Source organism: Tauraco erythrolophus, unplaced genomic scaffold (assembly GCF_009769465.1).
Source record: "Tauraco erythrolophus isolate bTauEry1 unplaced genomic scaffold, bTauEry1.pri scaffold_79_arrow_ctg1, whole genome shotgun sequence".
NCBI lineage: Eukaryota > Metazoa > Chordata > Aves > Musophagiformes > Musophagidae > Tauraco > Tauraco erythrolophus.
The window spans coordinates 21882-39708 of record NW_028238646.1 but is presented as its reverse complement, the minus strand read 5'-3'; the positions used below and the strand labels follow the sequence as shown (position 1 = coordinate 39708).

At 53.8% G+C, this 17827-nt stretch overlaps 1 protein-coding gene across 1 annotated transcript in view; it reads left to right on the top strand.

The window, feature by feature from the left end:
• Window positions 1-17827, top strand: part of CLPB (ClpB family mitochondrial disaggregase) — a 40201-nt gene that overhangs the window by 19798 nt on the left and 2576 nt on the right. The window contains exon 4 of the mRNA XM_086631059.1: window positions 14194-14297. Coding sequence (XP_086487185.1) covers window positions 14194-14297 — 104 coding nt within the window. The remainder of the gene's footprint in view (window positions 1-14193; window positions 14298-17827) is intronic.

Here is a 17827-nt window from a genome sequence, read left to right as displayed (position 1 = left end):
ATCCCGGCCTTTATGAAGCAAAAAGGCTGAAGCCATGCCCTCCCTCCTCAGTTCCCATGATGGTCGCTGTGGCTTCTCGTAACCTTTTAAAGACACTCTTAAATATATTCAGTCCACAACTAAATTCAATTAGTTTTTATTTAAGGGAAAAAGAGAAAAAGAAATCCAATTTTGGAAAACGCGGGACAGACGGGAGAATGAGCTTTGATGTTACAACCTCTCAGGGCCGCTTTACCCAGTCACAAGTTCATAAGCAAAAAAAGCCTAATTACTTGGGAAAACACAGGATTAAAGCAGCGCACAAAGGCGGAATATCCGCTCTCGGGCGACGCGGTTCGGATCCGTGTGCCGAGTTCGTGTGTGGTGCGAACTTTGATGTGTGCCGTGACACGCTGGAAGTCGTGACCTCCTCGGGGAGCTCCTCGCGACGGGCGCGGAGGCGGGGGCTCGGGCTTGTTGGTTTAACTTTGATGTCCGAGCAGCAACGGGCCCCGTTGTTTGCCCGTCCGCGGAGGGACGGGCTCCGGAGCCTCCCACCTTTGCCGGGGGGACAATGGTCAGCAATGGAGTGTGACGACTGTTGACCATTCCGAGTGACTGGCGGAGCAGAACAAGGCTTCCCGAGTTGCAAAGGCTGAGAGGAGGCAGGGAGAAAGGCTGTTCATGGAACAATAATTACCTAAACCCAGGCCCAAAATCAGGTAGGAACGCGGATGGAAACATCCAGGCAGTAGAAGGCGGCCGGCACCGAGGTGCGTCCCTCGTCAGCAACCAGTGTCTGATTTGGGTACCCGGCAAAAAAAACCAACTTTTGGCTGTGTTGGGCAAACGGTGTTTATTTTTCCCACGTTTTGGATGAATACTGACTTTAATGGAAAATTAAGAAGTCATAGAGTCATCGAATCACAGAATCACGGAATGGTTTGGGTTGGAAGGGACCTCAAAGATCATCCAGTTCCAACCCCCCTGCCATGGGCAGGGACACCCTCCACTACACCAGGTTGCCCAAAGCCCCATCCAACCTGGCCTGGAACACTGCCAGGGATGGGGCAGCCACAGCTTCTCTGGGCAACCTGTGCCAGTGCCTCAGCACCCTCAGAGGGAAGAATTCCTTCCTTAGATCTAATTCCTTGAATAACTGTCGCTCGGTAGGACTTGTCTCCAACAATGTAGTAGTTAGATGCTTCATGGAGGCAACCATGAACACGCGCCAGGCTTACTCCTGGTGCAACAACTCTGCTGGTACCGCTGGGGTTGTGCCAGATGTGGTTTGGGCTCTCCGGACCGTTGTAACATCAGCAGTGGGGTCTTGCTGCTGGCTGGGGAACGGATCGAGCTGGAACACGACACAGCAAGTGTTTGAAATTCCCTACAAATGGTTTGCTCGCAGTTGTAGTGACCTTTCTAACCCGAAGCCAGCAGGACTGGGTGTTGCGTGCGCGGCGGAGACGGCAGCGCCCGGGGAGCCGATGGCTTGATTCAGTGGCAGGGGTTTGCCTGTGGAATTTCCAACGTTTATGGCCTTTTCCCTTCCAAGTGCCGATCTCCTGGATCTCTTGTAGTCCTTTCACATCCATTCGGTAGGAACTGGTCTAAAAATGACTTGCTCTGCTTTGCAGTAGGATGCAGGATTTTGTTCTTGGTTTGACCGTGGTCCCTTTGGAAGAGCGATGACCTAAAATTGGTTTATCCGGCCACTGATTCGGTGGATTATAAGTTGTTCTGACTTTTGGTTCTCAGCCCATCAAACAGGCTCCGGAGGGGTGAGCCGGGGCTTTTTCCGGCTTCCACATCAGCGGGGAGGAAGGAGCGGCTCAGAGACGGTCCGGAGGCAGCCGGCAGAGGATCTGCACGGATTGATGCCCTGCCACCAGTACAAGGCTGTACAAAAAAACCCACCAGTACAACCTGCCCATGGCAGGGGGGTTGGAACTGGATGATCTTTGAGGTCCCTTCCAGCCCAAACCATTCCATAATTCCATGATTCCATAAGGTCATTCCAGTCTGCCGAACCTGCCTGCTCTGTGACCACGTGGGTTTTTTAGGCTGTTGGCACCGGCGTGGATTCAGGGCGCTGGGATGTCGGCAGCTGGAATGAGTGTTTTCCGCTCAGAACCACTGAGAAAAAGTAAACCTTCACCCCAAAACTCCTGTCTTTCCAAAGTCATTTTTCGGAGCCCAACTATTTTTTTCCCAAGTCTCAGCTGTGCTGCTGGAGATTTCTGTGACCTCTCCCTTAGCTGTGTAATGCTTCCCGATTTTCACAGCCCTCGCTCTTCCAATTAGGCAGCTCCAGTCCATATGTTTAATTTAATTTTGGAGTCGCTGCATTAATGATTTCTGTCAGTTGCCATCAGCTACAAGATGAGATCCTGTGTGCCGGCAGGGAAGTTTGGGGTCTGTCTTTCCTTTTTAGGACAAAACAACAATCGTTCTCATCCTCTGGAAAATGTCCTGGATCCAGAGCATGACAAGGCATTACGAAATGTTCCAGTACATCCCTACTAATAGGTTTCAAAGGAGAGACAGGTGTGTAGCTGGGAAGGAGCGGAGTCAGGGCTTTGTGTTATATTGTAGTAGAGCCTTTCTCATGGGCTTCCAAAGGCTCCTAATCCAGGTGAATTTAGCCTCGTAGTGCTGTGCGAACTGGGAGAGGCACTGGCACTTCCAGCAGCTCCAGCTCATAGAATCGTAGAATGGTTTGGGATGGAAGGGATCTTCAAGATCATCCAGTTCCAACCCCCCTGCCATGGGCAGGGACACCCTCCACTACACCAGGTTGCCCAAAGCCTCATCCAACCTGGCCTGGAACACTGCCAGGGATGGGGCAGCCACAGCTTCTCTGGGCAACCTGTGCCAGTGCCTCAGCACCCTCAGAGGGAAGAATTTCTTCCTTAGATCCCATCGAAATCTCCCCTCTTCCAGTTTAAAGCCATTGCCCGTGTCCTGTCACTACACACCCGTGTCCAAAGCTCCTTTTCAGCTTTCCTGTAGCCCCTTTAGGTACTGGGAGGTGCTGGAAGGTCTCCCTGGAGCCTTCTCTTCTCCAGGCTGAACAGCCCCAACTCTCCCAGCCTGTCTCCAGAGCAGAGGTGCTCCAGCCCTCGGAGCATCTCCATGGCCTCCTCTGGACTCGCTCCAGCAGCTCCATGTCCTTCTTGTGTTGGGGACCCCAGAGCTGAAGGCAGCACTGCAGGGGGTCTCAGGAGAGCAGAGCAGAGGGGCAGAATCCCCTCCCTCGCCCTGCTGCCCACGCTGCTCTGGATGCAGCCCAGGACACGGTTGGCTTTCTGGGCTGCCAGCACACGGTGCCGGCTCATGGTGAGCTTCTCATCCACCAGCACTCCCAAGTCCTTCTCCTCAGGGCTGCTCTCCATCCATCCTCTGCCCAGCCTGTACTTGTGCTTGGGATTGCCCTGACCCACGTGCAGGACCTTGCCCTTGGCCTTGTGGAACTTCATGAGGTTCTCACAGGCCCACCTCTCCAGCCTGTCAAGATCCCTCTGGATGGCATCCCTTCCCTCCAGCGTGTCCACAACACCACACAGTTGGTGTCATCTGCAAACTTGCTGAGGGTGCACTCGATCCCACTGTCCATGTCACCAACAAAGATGTTAAATAGCACTAGTCCCAGTACCGACCCCTGAGGAACACCACTCGTCACTGGCCTCCACTTGGACATTGAGCTGTTGACCGCAACTCTCTGAGTGTGACCATCCATCCAATTCCTTATCCACCGAGTGCTCCATCCGTCAAATCCACGTCTGTCCGGTGTCAAATGCTTTGCCTAAGTCCAGGTAGATGATGTCAGTTGCTCTTCCCCTATCCACCAACGCTGGAACCCCAGTCCAGGCAGAAGTTTCTTTCCCATTGCTCATGCTCCCAGGGATCGCTCCCATGGAAGCCGGGAGCATTTCTCATCCTATCTGACACCATTCCCTGCTGAGCATCCTGCTCTGGAACACAGATGTGCAGCGTGATTGCAGCTCAGCTTCAGCACCTCTCAGCCGGGGCAGTTTGGCATCTGGTGGGGAGGGACCGGGCTACCGGGACGCCTGGGATGAGCTCCGGTCTCTGCTCGGCAGATCGGAGGAGTTATTTCTCTTTTCCAAGTGTCCCTTTCGCTCCGTGTCCGGCCTGGCGTGCAGCCGGGGCTCTCGTGTGCCGCGAGCACCCAGGGCCCAGCACGTGGTGCCGGCACGTCGAGCGCCCGGACGTCACGACAGTTGTGGAAGAGAAGGGAATGCTGCAGCCTGCTGCCCGATTTTGGTGTTTGTGTTTTAAAAACGCTCCCTTGAGGTTGGTGTGGATGAGATAAAAGTGTTGTTGGAAGAATCGTGTTCCTTTTATTTATTCTTTTAGTTAGCTCATTGTTTCGGACCCTGCCTGAAGCGTGGATCGGTTCCTTTATGGTTCCTTTTGTATGTGGAAGGGAGCCCAGCTCTGAATTCCTCAGCTCCGTGATAAAACAGGTTGTAACAGGGTTGTGGGCTAAAGACGGATCAGCTGGCACCGCGGTTGCGCGGGCAAAGCAAGGTTTTCCGCTGCAGCGTAGCGCGGGCGAGCGGGTGTGCGCGTGCAAACACACACACACGCGTCCCACCTTACTCCTCAGTTACTTTTTTTGGGAGGAGCGACTCCCAGGCTGTTGCATTTTTAGGCTTTGTGAAAGCCTGTTGCTCTTCTGGATTTCACGACCTCCTTTAAAGTGGTTCCCTAACTCTCCGGGAAAGACAGCAGTTTTAAAAAGTCGGGATGTATAGTCATAGAATCATAGAATCATTAGGGCTGGAAGGGACCTTCAAAGGTCATCTAGTCCAACCCCCCTGCAAGGAACAGGGATATCTCCAACTAGATCAGGTTGCTCAGGGCCTCGTCCAACCTGGCCTTGAACGTCTCCAGGGATGGAGCATCCACCACCTCTCTGGGCAACCTGTTCCAGTGTTCTACAACTCTCATGGTAAAAAATTTTTTCCTAATATCCAACCTGAATCTACCTCCCTCTATTTTAAAACCATTACCCCTTGTCCTATCACAACAGGCCCTCCTGAACAGCCTCTCCCCATCTTTCCTGTAGGCCCCCTTGAGGTACTGGAAGACCGCTATAAGGTCACCCCGGAGCCTCCTCTTCTCCAGGCTGAATAGCCCCAACTCTTTCAGCCTGTCCTCATAGGAAAGGTGCTCCAGCCCTCTTATCATCTTCGTGGCCCTCCCCTGGACCCTCTCCAACTGGTCCATGTCCTTCTTATGTTGGGGGCTCCAGAACTGGACGCAATACTCCAAGTGAGGTCTCATTGGAGTCCGTGTGGAAAACACTGCTAGGGGCTTCTTCCCCTCGGCTGCACCTGCCAGCTTTGCACATTTAACGTATTTATAGTAATTAAGCTGGAATTAAGTGCTTGCTGAGAGCTTTGTGGGGTTCGTGCCTCTGAAAATAAGCAGCAGAGGTGTCAGGAATTAACCCCCAAAGCGGTCAGACCTCAGCGTCCGTGCGTTCGCAGCGCGGCGACCTGTGCTGCGTACAGCTGCTCCGCTTTTCTTGGCTTCAGCGGGAATAACGCGGTCAAGAAATACTGAGTCATCCCCTCAGCCCCCTGATGAAGTGGAGAACTGATTTCCTGGGAGGGGAAACTGAGGCACGGAGCAGCACGGAAACCCTTGAAGTCCCAGCGGGGTGAGTTCGGGTGGTTGCAAAGTGCTGGCACCTCGTTCTGCGTCCGTTCCTTACTGTCACTGCGACCTCCGTGCGCCAGTCGGGTCGGAGCAGGATTTTAGGGTTTCTGGTGGGGAGGAGCACTGGGATGCCCTCGGAGGGATTACCTTCTCGGCACGGTTCCGGGCTCTGAGGGCTCGGTGATGGTTTCTCAGCAGCAGCCGCAGCCGTCCCCGCGCTGGGCAGGTGGAGAGGGAGATGAAGGGAGAAGACGTGGTGGCAGGTGGGTCTCTGCGTCGCAGCGAGGTCTGTGTGCTGGGACGGAGACACGTGTGGCCCTGGGGACGTGTGCCCGCATGCCTGCGTGCTCCGAGCAAGGCTGTGTGTCTTCTCTCAGGCTTGTAGTCAACCCTCTTCTTTCCACCTTCCCTTTTTCCTCTCTACTGCTGCATTGCTACGGTACTTCTGACCATCTTCCTCCTCTCCCTTCTGCCATGCCCCTTTTGTCACACGCCCGTCGTGTTTTACACGTACGTGAGCCCTTCGTTCTCTCCCCAGACGCCGTGAGCAGCTGGGTGGACCTCAGGGTGGTACCCTTGGTGGGTGCAGGGAAGGAGGAGGAGGGCGAAGAGCAGAGCACAGCTCCGCTTAAAGAGCATTTCTGTATGTGAGCAGGTGCTTTCTCTTGGGAACTGGTCCCCATCTCCCCTCGCCCAGGGGCATTCTTCTGCGTGGACTGTTTCACATTATAGGATCACAGAAGGGTTTGGGTTGGAAGGGACCTCACAGACCATCCAGTTCCAGCCCCCCTGCCATGGGCAGGGACACCTTCCACTACACCAGGTTGCTCAAAGCCCCATCCAACCTGGCCTTGAACACTGCCAGGGATGGGGCAGCCACAGCTTCTCTGGGCAACCTGTGCCAGTGCCTCAGCACCCTCAGAGGGAAGAATTTCTTCCTTAGATCCCATCAAAATCTCCCCTCTTCCAGTTTAAAGCCATTGCCCCGTGTCCTGTCACTACACGCCCTTGTCCAAAGCCCCTCTCCAGCTTTCCTGTAGCCCCTTTAGGCACTGGGAGGTGCTGGAAGGTCTCCCCGGAGCCTTCTCTTCTCCAGGCTGAACAGCCCCAACTCTCCCAGCCTGTCTCCAGAGCAGAGGTGCTCCAGCCCTCGCATCATCTCCGTGGCCTCCTCTGGCCCCACTCCAGCAGCTCTGTGTCCTTCTTGTGTTGGGGACCCCAGAGCTGAACACAGTATTCCAGGTGGGGTCTCAGGAGAGCATATTAGGTACATACATCTGTTCCGTGGGGTTTCTTTTCACTCCTTTCACTTCAGGCAACTCATTCAGAGCTGTCTGCAGCAGAGCAGGAGAAATATCTGGATGCCTTTGGAAGCACAGACAGCTTGTAGCGTTGCCTGTCAAAGAGCCGAGGAGTCGAACATGGGTTCCAGCTGTGACAGTGGTACGTTTTGAGGGCTTGATCCTCCAAACTGGGGCATTGCCCTTTGACAACTCCCCTTCAGGGTGTCTTTGAGGGACAGTGTCCACTCAGCCGTTGCTGTTCCTGCCTGCCCAGCTGGGGACAGGCCAGCAGCAGCCGTTCCCTGCACTGCTCCTCCGCTGCCTCGGCAGCGTCCCCGTTGGAGACCTCTGTGCGTGAGCTCTCCTCTTTCCAGGGATGAAGGGCAGCCCGTGCCCTGCAGGTCAGGCACAATGAGGTATTTTCAGCTTCGCAGGTTCCTGCACCTCTCCAAGCCACAGAAACCATCTCTGTGCACGTTTCCTCACCGCGACACGCGGGTAGGGAGACTTCTTTGCCGACGGCTGGTGCCGTGCCTTGACCGCGTCTCTGGAGCATGATGCACCTGAGTCACGCTCTCAAGGGAAAACCGTTGTGAAAAACACAACAGTTATCACCCGTCGAGATTTGTTTTTCTGGATTCCATGATCCCTTTTTATCCCTTTTCTGGGATTTTATCCACTCTCTGGGATTATTGACCCCTTTCATATAATAAACTGCCATGTAGTGAGGGAATGCCGCGGCTGCCCTGCTTTCCGTGCCGCAGGTAGGCAAAAACATGTTCCTGGGAAGGCGCACATCCACGTTTCGACCTTGTCTGAGAAAAAAAAAGGAGAGAACAGGGGCTGGAGTGTCACCAGCAGCTCCCCCCAGGCCCTCCTGCCCCTGCTGAGTTTTACAGAGTTAAGATATAGCCACACAAGAGGTCTCCTTTGTGTCCAGGCAGGACCTGTGGCTCCCGCCGGAGCTCGGGGCAGCCGCCTATCAAAACCAGTCAAAGCTTTTGCATTGTGCTGGTAGCTCCCGGTCATGGGGATCACCGGGCTTCTTGGTTCACCAACCCCAGCTGCCGACGCGGTGGTCCAGGCGCAGTGTCCGTGCGGACGCAGCCCCGGTCGCGTCCAGCGTCTCGTCATTGATCTCCCCACCCCCTGTATTGTACGTGTGTATTTATTTATTTCACAATATGGTGGCCCAGCGCCTTCTCCGATCGATGGAAGCACCCGGCGAGCTTCAGCTCGGCACTGCCCTCTGAGTCATCACCAGGGTCACTTTGGATTTATATTCACGCTGGTGAATAGGCTCTGCCTCTGGGCTAGCGGAGACCTGACCCACAAATTTCAACTCAGCTTCTTCAGACCATTGAGCACAGGTGAGATACGGGGGGAAACCTGCCTTCCCAGACCAGTCCCACCTGCCTTCCCGGACCAGTCCCACCTGCCTTCCCGGACCAGTCCTGTCTGCCTTCCTGGACCAGTCCCACCAGCCTTCCCAGACCAATCCCACCTGCCTTCCTGGACCAGTCCCACCAGCCTTGCCGGACCAATCCCACCTGCCTTCCTGGACCAGTCCCGCCTGCCTTCCCGGACTAGTCCCACCAGCCTTTCCAGACCAATCCCACCTGCATTCCTGGACCAGTCCCACCAGCCTTGCCGGACCAATCCCACCTGCCTTCCTGGACCAGTCCCACCAGCCTTGCCGGACCAATCCCACCTGCCTTCCTGGACCGGTCCCAGTCCCACCTGCCATTGGCATCCCTGCCCCTCTAGATATCTGGCATGGGATGTTGTTCTGTCCCAACACCTGGCAGCAAGAGGAAGACAGCAGGAGCTATATGGACCAGAGAATCCTCCATTTAAACCTCACCTCTTTATTAAGAACTGATAGCTGAGCTGGTGCAGAAGAGGAAGATGCTTTCTGCCTTCTCTGGCACCCTCACCAGAGCTTCCTTCATTGACCCCCACAACTGCCTAATGAATTGGGAAGTAGTTACACCTCTTCTCCCTGGGAAACCTGAGATTTTCACCCAGGGACTGGACTGTCAGATCCATGCTTTGTGACTGACGTCTGATTTTGCAAGTCCCTTCCTTATTCCAGTGACATTCACATGCTTTCCACCGATGAGCGCGGTTACTCCGTGCTGTGATGGCCTTTCCTAAAGGCTAATTTGCTTGAATGTCCCATTACCTGCAAATTGGACAGGTACGATCAATAGTTGTGCTTCCAGGAACGTCTGGCTGGTGCAGAAGTGCCTGGAGGGGACGACACGTCCCAAAAGCAGGAGGTGAGGCTGGGGGACGATGGGAGAGGGAGGCTGAATGTGCAACGCGTTGTGTTGGAGCAGCGAGTCCTTCCTGTGTGCAGAGCTGGATCGCAGCGCGAAACGGGGCCGGGCTTTTGGAACGCCAGATTTTGCCGGTGAGAGATGATATCCGTGCGTCTGAAACCGGAGCCCCTCAGCTGTTTTAAGAGCTCAGGAAGCGTTCCTTATCGCCGGGGAGGAACGGTGCAGAGGGTGGTCATGGAGAGAGCGGAGCAGTTCTGACATCATCACCTCCCGCCTTCGCTCCCAGCCCAGCTGACATCTTGCATGTGTGGTGGTCTGCTCAGCTGTTCGTGCAAGGTCATCGCCCAGGGAGGAATGCTGAAGGTCTGTGCAATGAATCATAGAATCATAGAATCACAGAATGGTTTGGGTTAGAAGGGACCGTCAAGATCATCCAGTTCCAACCCCCCTGCCATGGGCAGGGACACCCTCCACTACACCAGGTTGCCCAAAGCCCCATCCAACCTGGCCTGGAACACTGCCAGGGATGGGGCAGCCACAGCTTCTCTAGGCAACCTGTGCCAGTGCCTCAGCACCCTCAGAGGGAAGAATTTCTTCCTTAGATCCCATCGAAATCTCCCCTCTTTCAGTTTAAAGCCATTGCCCGTGTCCTGTCACTCCACACCCTTGTCCAAAGCCCCTCTCCAGCTTTCCCGTAGCCCCTTTAGGTACTGGGAGGTGCTGGAAGGTCTCCCCAGAGCCTTCTCTTCTCCAGGCTGAACAGCCCCAACTCTGCCAGCCTGTCTCCAGAGCAGAGGTGCTCCAGCCCTTGGATCATCTCCGTGGCCTCCTCTGGACTCGCTCCAGCAGCTCCATGAATGAGGAGGAAGGAGCATCCTGAGAGCACGAGAAGGTGCGATCTGATGAAGCGCCTGGGAAGAACATTCATTTCAAGGCAGTCACCGAGAACAGGAAAGGGAAGACGGATGGAGTTGCCAAGGAGATAACAAAGCCATGGTGTGTTACCATGTGACTCGTTCGGTACCTGTAGCTCACCCCTGGGCTCCAAGGTTGTGGATTAAAGTCCTACACTGGGACTTGGGTTCTCTTAAAATGAGAAAGATGCAGGGACTTTAAAACATATCATAGCCTGTCATTAAAATTCGAGCAGAGGGAGCTCTCTGGTGTTGACAGCCATGAGTATGGGGTCCAAGAAGGGGAGTTGGACCGTACCAGAACCTGTGCTTGCAAGGACTTGAATGATCAGAAGGGCCTGGCTTTCTGGTGTAGATGCTGGAAGCCCTGATGCAAGAATCACAGTAAGTCAGCTGCTGGGGCAGGATCATCAAAGGCTTAATTGAGGCACATTGCACTTGTGATGGCTTCTGTTGAGTAGCTCTCTAGGAGCATGGAGGTCATCAACCCAGATCCCATAGGGCAACAGGGCAGAACCTGCCCCGCCACCTTCCATCCTGTACCTCCTGCTTTCCACTCCATAGGGACTGCCTCTTCAAGGTCTCCGATGCAGTTCTCGTGCTGACTGGGCTGACCACAGTAGCACCAAGTACTGGAGATGCAGGATGTCTCCAGAGGAGTCCAGCGCTCAGTCTTCCAGAAGAACTTTGCACAGATCAATGACCTGTGCTAGAGCTTTCCCAGGTAGAAAGCCTGGCTGTGGCACCTGTACTTCTCCTGTTTCATCGACTCGGACAGATAGCACACCTCCCTCCCAGCACTGCCAACCAGGCACCAAAGTGGGTTTGACAGATCTCCTACCTCATGACCTACCTCCTGACCAGGGGTGGAAGAGCCTGGGCTGGTGGACTCTGTCTATAGTTGTTCAGGACAGCCATGGCTACGCACTTGGGCTCACCTGGCTTTACTTGTGGCCAAACCTCAGCTTTCCATTTAGCTGCGGCCATGGCAGTGAAGGTCATGCAGTGTCCCTTCATATGAGGGGCAACACGTTGGAGTTGTGAAGTGGAGGTGAGTCTGGGGCCAGGCATGCCGAGAAGCCCTTGCTAGAGGTACTGAAGGACTTTTAGGATAGATATTCTGCCCTCTGCCATGTTGGTGCTCCTAAGGTGGTCCAGAAGGACCTACAGGTTTGTCGTGTGGCTGGAGAGATGGCAGTCCTACATAACGTGTCCTCATCGACGTGGCTGTTAGGAACAACGTAGCAGGGTGGTGTAGACACGGCTTTTCTGAACATGGAGGGAGAAATTTGTACCAGTGTCTTTTCCCCGGCAGCAGATTGCTCATTCCGAGAGGACTGAGGATGAGACAGGAAGGTTGTATCTCGCCGGAACAATGCTGAAGGTGGTAGATGATCTGACATGCTGACCCGTGCACCAAGACCAAAACTGCTGAACGAACTGGGAGAAAATTCAGGCTAATGGGAGGGATTCCAGTGGCAGAGAGTGAGCACATCCATGGTGGGAGGCTCCTTAGGGCTTCACGTGCCCCGCTGCCCATGTCTGAAAGTAGGTGAGATGATCCCCCTCCTGTGTGCCGGTCCTGAACCATCAGACACCTGATTTGATCACGGGTTTGCAACTCAAACCGTTGGAGAAAATCTTCAGCGTTAACGTGCTCCTGACTGTGCTGAAACTGGGAAAGGTGGTGGTTGTGGTTTGACGAGTAAGGTCCGGTGTATCTCAGCCTAAATCGTTCGAAACAAAGGGCATTGTCAAAATGCAGCTATAAATGGGCTCCGTAGGCTCACACGGGAGGTGCCAGGAGGGTCTCCTGGCATCCAGCCCGGTGCTTCTCTCTCTAGAAGTAACTTTGCCCGTGGAGAGGAGCGTGCTGGTGCCGGGAAGGACCTGGCCTCTATGGTACCGTGTTCAAAGAATGAAATAACCACCATTTGTTCCGCTAATGTGTTTAACTGGGTAAACGGGAGAGGAGCTGGAGTGAAATTCCAAATGTGACTTGACAAGACCCGGCCTGCAGACACGTGTCAGTCCGTCGGCGGCGCGCGTGGCCACCAGCCCGTGAGCCCTGTCACCGGTGATGAATGCTAACGGGCGAGTTACTGTCGAGTCGTCATGGGAAGCTCGAACCCTGGGGAAAAAAAAAATTAAGGATTAACAGCCTTCACGCGGCTCTCAGAAGTGGTGAGAAATCTAATTCTTGCCTGATGATCGTTTGGGTTCGGAAGCGGAGATGGAGGGCTCCCACCGCAGAGCTGGCCGGCCGGTGCGCCTCGCGTCCGTCCGTCCTGCTGCAGCGGGGTGACTGGGCAGCTCTGGGAACTGGCAGCCTGAGTCCCAGTGCAGAGCGGGGTTGTGTGGGTGTCCCGCCTGCGTTGCCGTGCTGGTCAGCCCCAGGAGGTCCCCCACCTGCAGTATAAAATAACGGGGAATTTAGAATCATGGAAGGGTTTGGCTTGGAGGGACCTTGAAGATCATCTAGTTCCAACGCCCTCCACTACACCAGGTTGCCCAAAGCCCCATCCAGCCTGACCTTGAACACTGCCAGGGATGGGGCAGCCACAGCTTCTCTGGGCAACCTGTGCCAGTGCCTCAGCACCCTCAGAGGGAAGAATTTCTTCCTTGGATCCCATCGAAAGGGTTGTCAGCCACTGGAACAGGCTGCCCAGGGAGGTGGTTGAGTCCCCATCCCTGGATGTGTTTAAGAATAGGGTGGATGATCTACTTGAGGATATGGTTTAATGGGGATTAGGGACGGTTGGACTCGATGATCTCTAAGGTCTTTTCCAATCTAGAAATCTATGAATCTATGAAATCTCCCCTCTTCCAGTTTAAAGCCATTGCCCCGTGTCCTGTCACTCCACACCCTTGTCCAAAGCCCCTCTCCAGCTTTCCTGTAGCCCCTTTAGGCACTGGGAGGTGCTGGAAGGTCTCCCCGGAGCCTTCTCTTCTCCAGGCTGAACAGCCCCAACTCTCCCAGCCTGTCTCCAGAGCAGAGGTGCTCCAGCCCTCGCATCATCTCCGTGGCCTCCTCTGGCCCCGCTCCAGCAGCTCCATGTTTCTCTACAAATTGAGAGATGGATTCTATCAAAAGTCCTGGCAGGTGCTGTGCTGGTTGCACATGTCAGTCTGTCTTCGGTGGTGATCTCATACGAATTGTCTGGTTCTCAGAGCTGGAGATTTGATGGAACCATGCAGCAGTCGAATGCTTTTCGTCCCGAACCCCACATTATTAGTGCAGTTGAAACTGATTTTTGAAGTGCTGAGGCTGGTGCTTCATCTTGTGAGGGCAGAAAGAGGCAAAGAAGGACGAGCTGCCTCTCATAGCCCATGTGGGTGCAGGAGATGCCTTTTCAAAGGTGGCTTCCATTAGCTGCATCGATACAGAGGGACCACTCGAATGAATGCCATGAATTGTGGGGCAGAAAGCTCGGGAGTGAATCGGGCCCTTCCAGCCCCCCACCTTTCGTCCCGCCTCGTAGCGAGATGCTGTGCGCTTCTCATCCTGGTAGGACGGCACGTTACTGAAGGAGGCTGAGGTGCCGTCGTGATGGCATCCCAAACCCAGAAGTAACAGCACAGCTTAGTTTTGCTTCCCTTAACCTGAAGAGTGTGACAAGAACCTTCCTTTTGGCAGGAGCAGGGATGGCCTTGGAGCCAAGATCTGGCTCTGACTGTGCGTTTACCACGACTGGGGACAGTTTCCATCGTTGACCCAGACATACAAGGTTATGGGGACACAACTGATTCCCATAGTTCCCATGGAACTATGACTCGTGACTGTGCAGGTCTTGGGAGGGCTGTGCTTCCCTACGGTGTCACCCCGGCCCCGGGTGCCTCCACGTCTAACCGGTTTCAGAATATGCTGGTGTGGCTGTATTTGCTGGAACGTTCAGTTATGGTTGGTGGTTATCTTCCCCTGGCGAGCTGGGAATGTTTGAGGAGGGCTTTCTGAGCGCTGTCTCCCTTCTCAGTCTCTGTAGGACGTTAATTACTCATGTTCTACCTCTGCCTTGTTTTTGTTCTAATCCGTGACAGTGTGGTGAAGATCCTGCTCGCAGCTAACGCGGATCCGAACCTTGGAGATGATTTCAGCAGCGTCTATGAGACTGCCAAGGAAAAAGGCCTCCATTCTTTAGAAGGTAACATTGATTGTGTGCAGCTACCTGCATTTGCTTTTCAGGTCCCAAAATTTTGTTTCTTGGCTTTGAAATGGAAATTCGACCTCCTTTGGTGTTTTTTTTTTAGCACTGGTTTTAGCTTCCATTTAAATGCAAAGTAACTGATGGTACGTGGGTGGGTGCGTGTCTGAAGACGAGAGAAAACATTATGTTGATGTTTATGAGAAGCAATCCTTCAACATCCTGGAGATAACCTGGTTTTATATAGCCAGAACATAATGCCAAGTTGTAGATAGGAGTCTCATCCCATTTGGCTGTTCAGCCTGGAGAAGAGAAGGCTCCGGGGAGACCTTCCAGCACCTTCCAGTACCTAAAGGGGCTACAGGAAAGCTGGAGAGGGGCTTTGGACAAGGGTGTGGAGTGACAGGACACAGGGTGATGGCTTTGAACTGAAAGAGGGCAGATTTCGATGGGATCTAAGGAAGAAATTCTTCCCTCTGAGGGTGCTGAGGCACTGGCACAGGTTGCCCAGAGAAGCTGTGGCTGCCCCATCCCTGGCAGTGTTCCAGGCCAGGTTGGATGGGGCTTTGGGCAACCTGGTGTAGTGGAAGGTGTCCCTGCCCGTGGCAGGGGGGTTGGAACTGGATGACCTTTGAGGTCCCTTCCCACCCAAACCATTCCATGATTCTATGATTCTGTAACACTGGGGGAAGCCACCGGGGTTGTCCCGAGCCCCTCTCCACGGTGTGCAGAGCCAAAGTCACCCGGTGACATTATCCATGGGCCTGTCCGTGCGTGTTACCTCGCTTGGAGAGCTGCGAGCTGGGGGGGCTCCAGTGACGGTGGAATAGGCGAGTCCTTCCTGGAACACAGGTGGAGCGAAGCAGCTGAAGCAGATGCAGGGGACAGCTTTGACAGGGCCTTGTTGGATTTTTGGAAGCTCTCCGCTCTCATCCCTCGCCGTAACCCACCCGTGCCGTAGACCTGCCCCTGGGCGGCAGTGGGAGCAGGCATGGATCAGCGGGTGCGAAATGGATGGGACGACATTAAAAAATGAGCGATGGAATGCCAGGACACAAGGCATGTGTGCAGACTTTGTTTAAGGCAAAGTATATCAACCAGTAAAGTTAATTGTTTTTGTCTCCATTCATCCCTCTGTAACGTTATATATTTTTGGGGTGAAGAAAAGATAAGGCCACTCGGAAAGAAGTTGCATTAATTCTTTGGTTGACATGTTTTATTAAAAAGAATAAATTCAGTTGCATTTTTAAAAAGGGGGGGAGAGAGAGAAACTGCCTTTGTTTTTTCCGTGCTTTTTTTTACCCATTTACATATTTCGTGTATAAATATTTTTTCATAAAAACATCCAAATCGAGAGGGTACGCTCCGCAAACACCGCACAAAATATATTACAGACATTTATATGGATGGCAGGAAGGGAGACAGAGGGCTGAAAATTTCCAGGCACCCAGTGATTGATGGCAGACGAGGCTTCCCCTGACGCTTTATTGAGTTTCCGATGATTATCTCTCTCGGAGACATTTTTTACAGATGACGGCCGAGCTGTCACGACGGACCATGGGGGAAAAAACCCAACAATAATAACACTTTAATCTCTTTACTGCACTGCTCCCTAGTATCTCAGATTCATCTTCCCTGACGCACGCAGTTCATTATCCTGCTCCTCCCTGGGTAGGAAATGACGACAAATAAATAAATATACATACTCACCCTGGATGCTTGGAGAAAAGACCCGGGAAAGGAAGGGAGCCAGGGCATTAATTGAACTTCCTGGAGGTGCTGCGGTTCGTTAGCGGAGATGCTGGGCTTAGCACGGCGTTGGGTGTTCCTTACAGCGGTTTTCTCTTCAAAACTTCTAGAAATCTGTTGGTAGCTCGTAGGAGGGAACGTGGAGGCTGTACGGCAGGGGATCCGCCGGCCGGGTCTGCTTCCTGCGCTGGGACCGGGTGCTGGGGGCTCTGAGCCCTTTCAGGCTCTCGGTGGCAAAGTCCCTGAACGTGGGTTGTATAGTTCACCGAGGAATCGGAATCGTAGAATCATGGAATGGTTTGGGTTGGAAGAGACCTTCGAGACCGTCCAGTTCCAACCCCCCTGCCGTGGGCAGGGACACCCTCCACTACACCAGGTTGCTCAAAGCCTCATCCAACCTGGGATGGAACACTGCCAGGGATCACAGTATCCCAGAATGTCAGGGATTAGAAGGGACCTCAAAGGATCATCTAGTCCAATCCCCCTGCCAGAGCAGGACCACCTAGATCAGATCACACCAGAACGCATCCAGGCGGGTTTGGAACATCTCCAGAGAAGGAGACTCCACAACCTCTCTGGGCAGCCTGTTCCAGTGCTCTGTTCCCCTTACTGGGAAGAAGTTCTTCCTCATGGTGGACGAGAAGCTCAATATGAGCCGGCAATGTGCTCTTGCGGCCCAGAAGGCCAACCGCGTCCTGGGCTGCATCAAGAGGAGCGTGGCCAGCAGGTCGAGGGAGGTGATTCTCCCCCTCTACTCTGCCCTCGTGAGACCTCACTTGGAGTATTGCGTCCAGTTCTGGAGTCCCCAACATAAGAAGGACATGGACCAGTTGGAGAGGGTCCAGAGGAGGGCCATGAAGATGATGCGAGGGCTGGAGCACCTTTCCTATGAGGACAGGCTGAAAGAGTTGGGGCTGTTCAGCCTGGAGAAGAGGAGGCTCCGGGGTGACCTTATAGCGGTCTTCCAGTACCTCAAGGGGGCCTACAAGAAAGATGGGGAGAGGCTGTTCAGGAGGGCCAGTTGTGATAGGACAAGGGGTAATGGTTTTAAAATAGAGGGAGGTAGGTTCAGGTTGGATATTAGGAAAAAATTTTTTACCGTGAGAGTTGTAGAACACTGGAACAGGTTGCCCAGAGAGGTGGTGGATGCTCCATCCCTGGAGACGTTCAAGGCCCGGTTGGATGAGGCCCTGAGCAACCTGATCTAGTTGGAGATATCCCTGTTCCTTGCAGGGGGGTTGGACTAGATGACCTTTGAAGGTCTCTTCCAGCCCTAACGGTTCTATGATTCTATGATTCTATGATTCTGTGATTCTATGATTCTATGTTTAAGCAGAACCTCCTCTGTTCCAGCTTAGATCCATTTCCCCTTGTCCTGTCATTGGATGCCAGTGAGAAGAGCCTGGCTCCATCCTCATGCCAGTCACCCTTTCCGTATTTATAAACATTAATGAGGTCCCCCCTCAGTCTCCTCTTCTCCAAGCTAAAGAGACCCAGCTCCCTCAGCCTTTCCTCATCAGGGAGATGCTCCACTCCCTTCATCATCTTTGTGGCCCTGCGCTGGACTCTCTCCAGCAGTTCCTTGTCCTTCTGGAACTGAGGGGCCCAGAACTGGACACAATATTCCAGATGTGGCCTCACCAGGGCAGAGTAGAGGGGGAGGAGAACCTCCCTCGACCTACTCACCACACCCCTTCTGATACCCCCCAGGATGCCATTGGCCTTCTTGGCCACCAGGGCACATTGCTGGCTCATGGCCATCCTGCTGTCCAGCAGGTCCC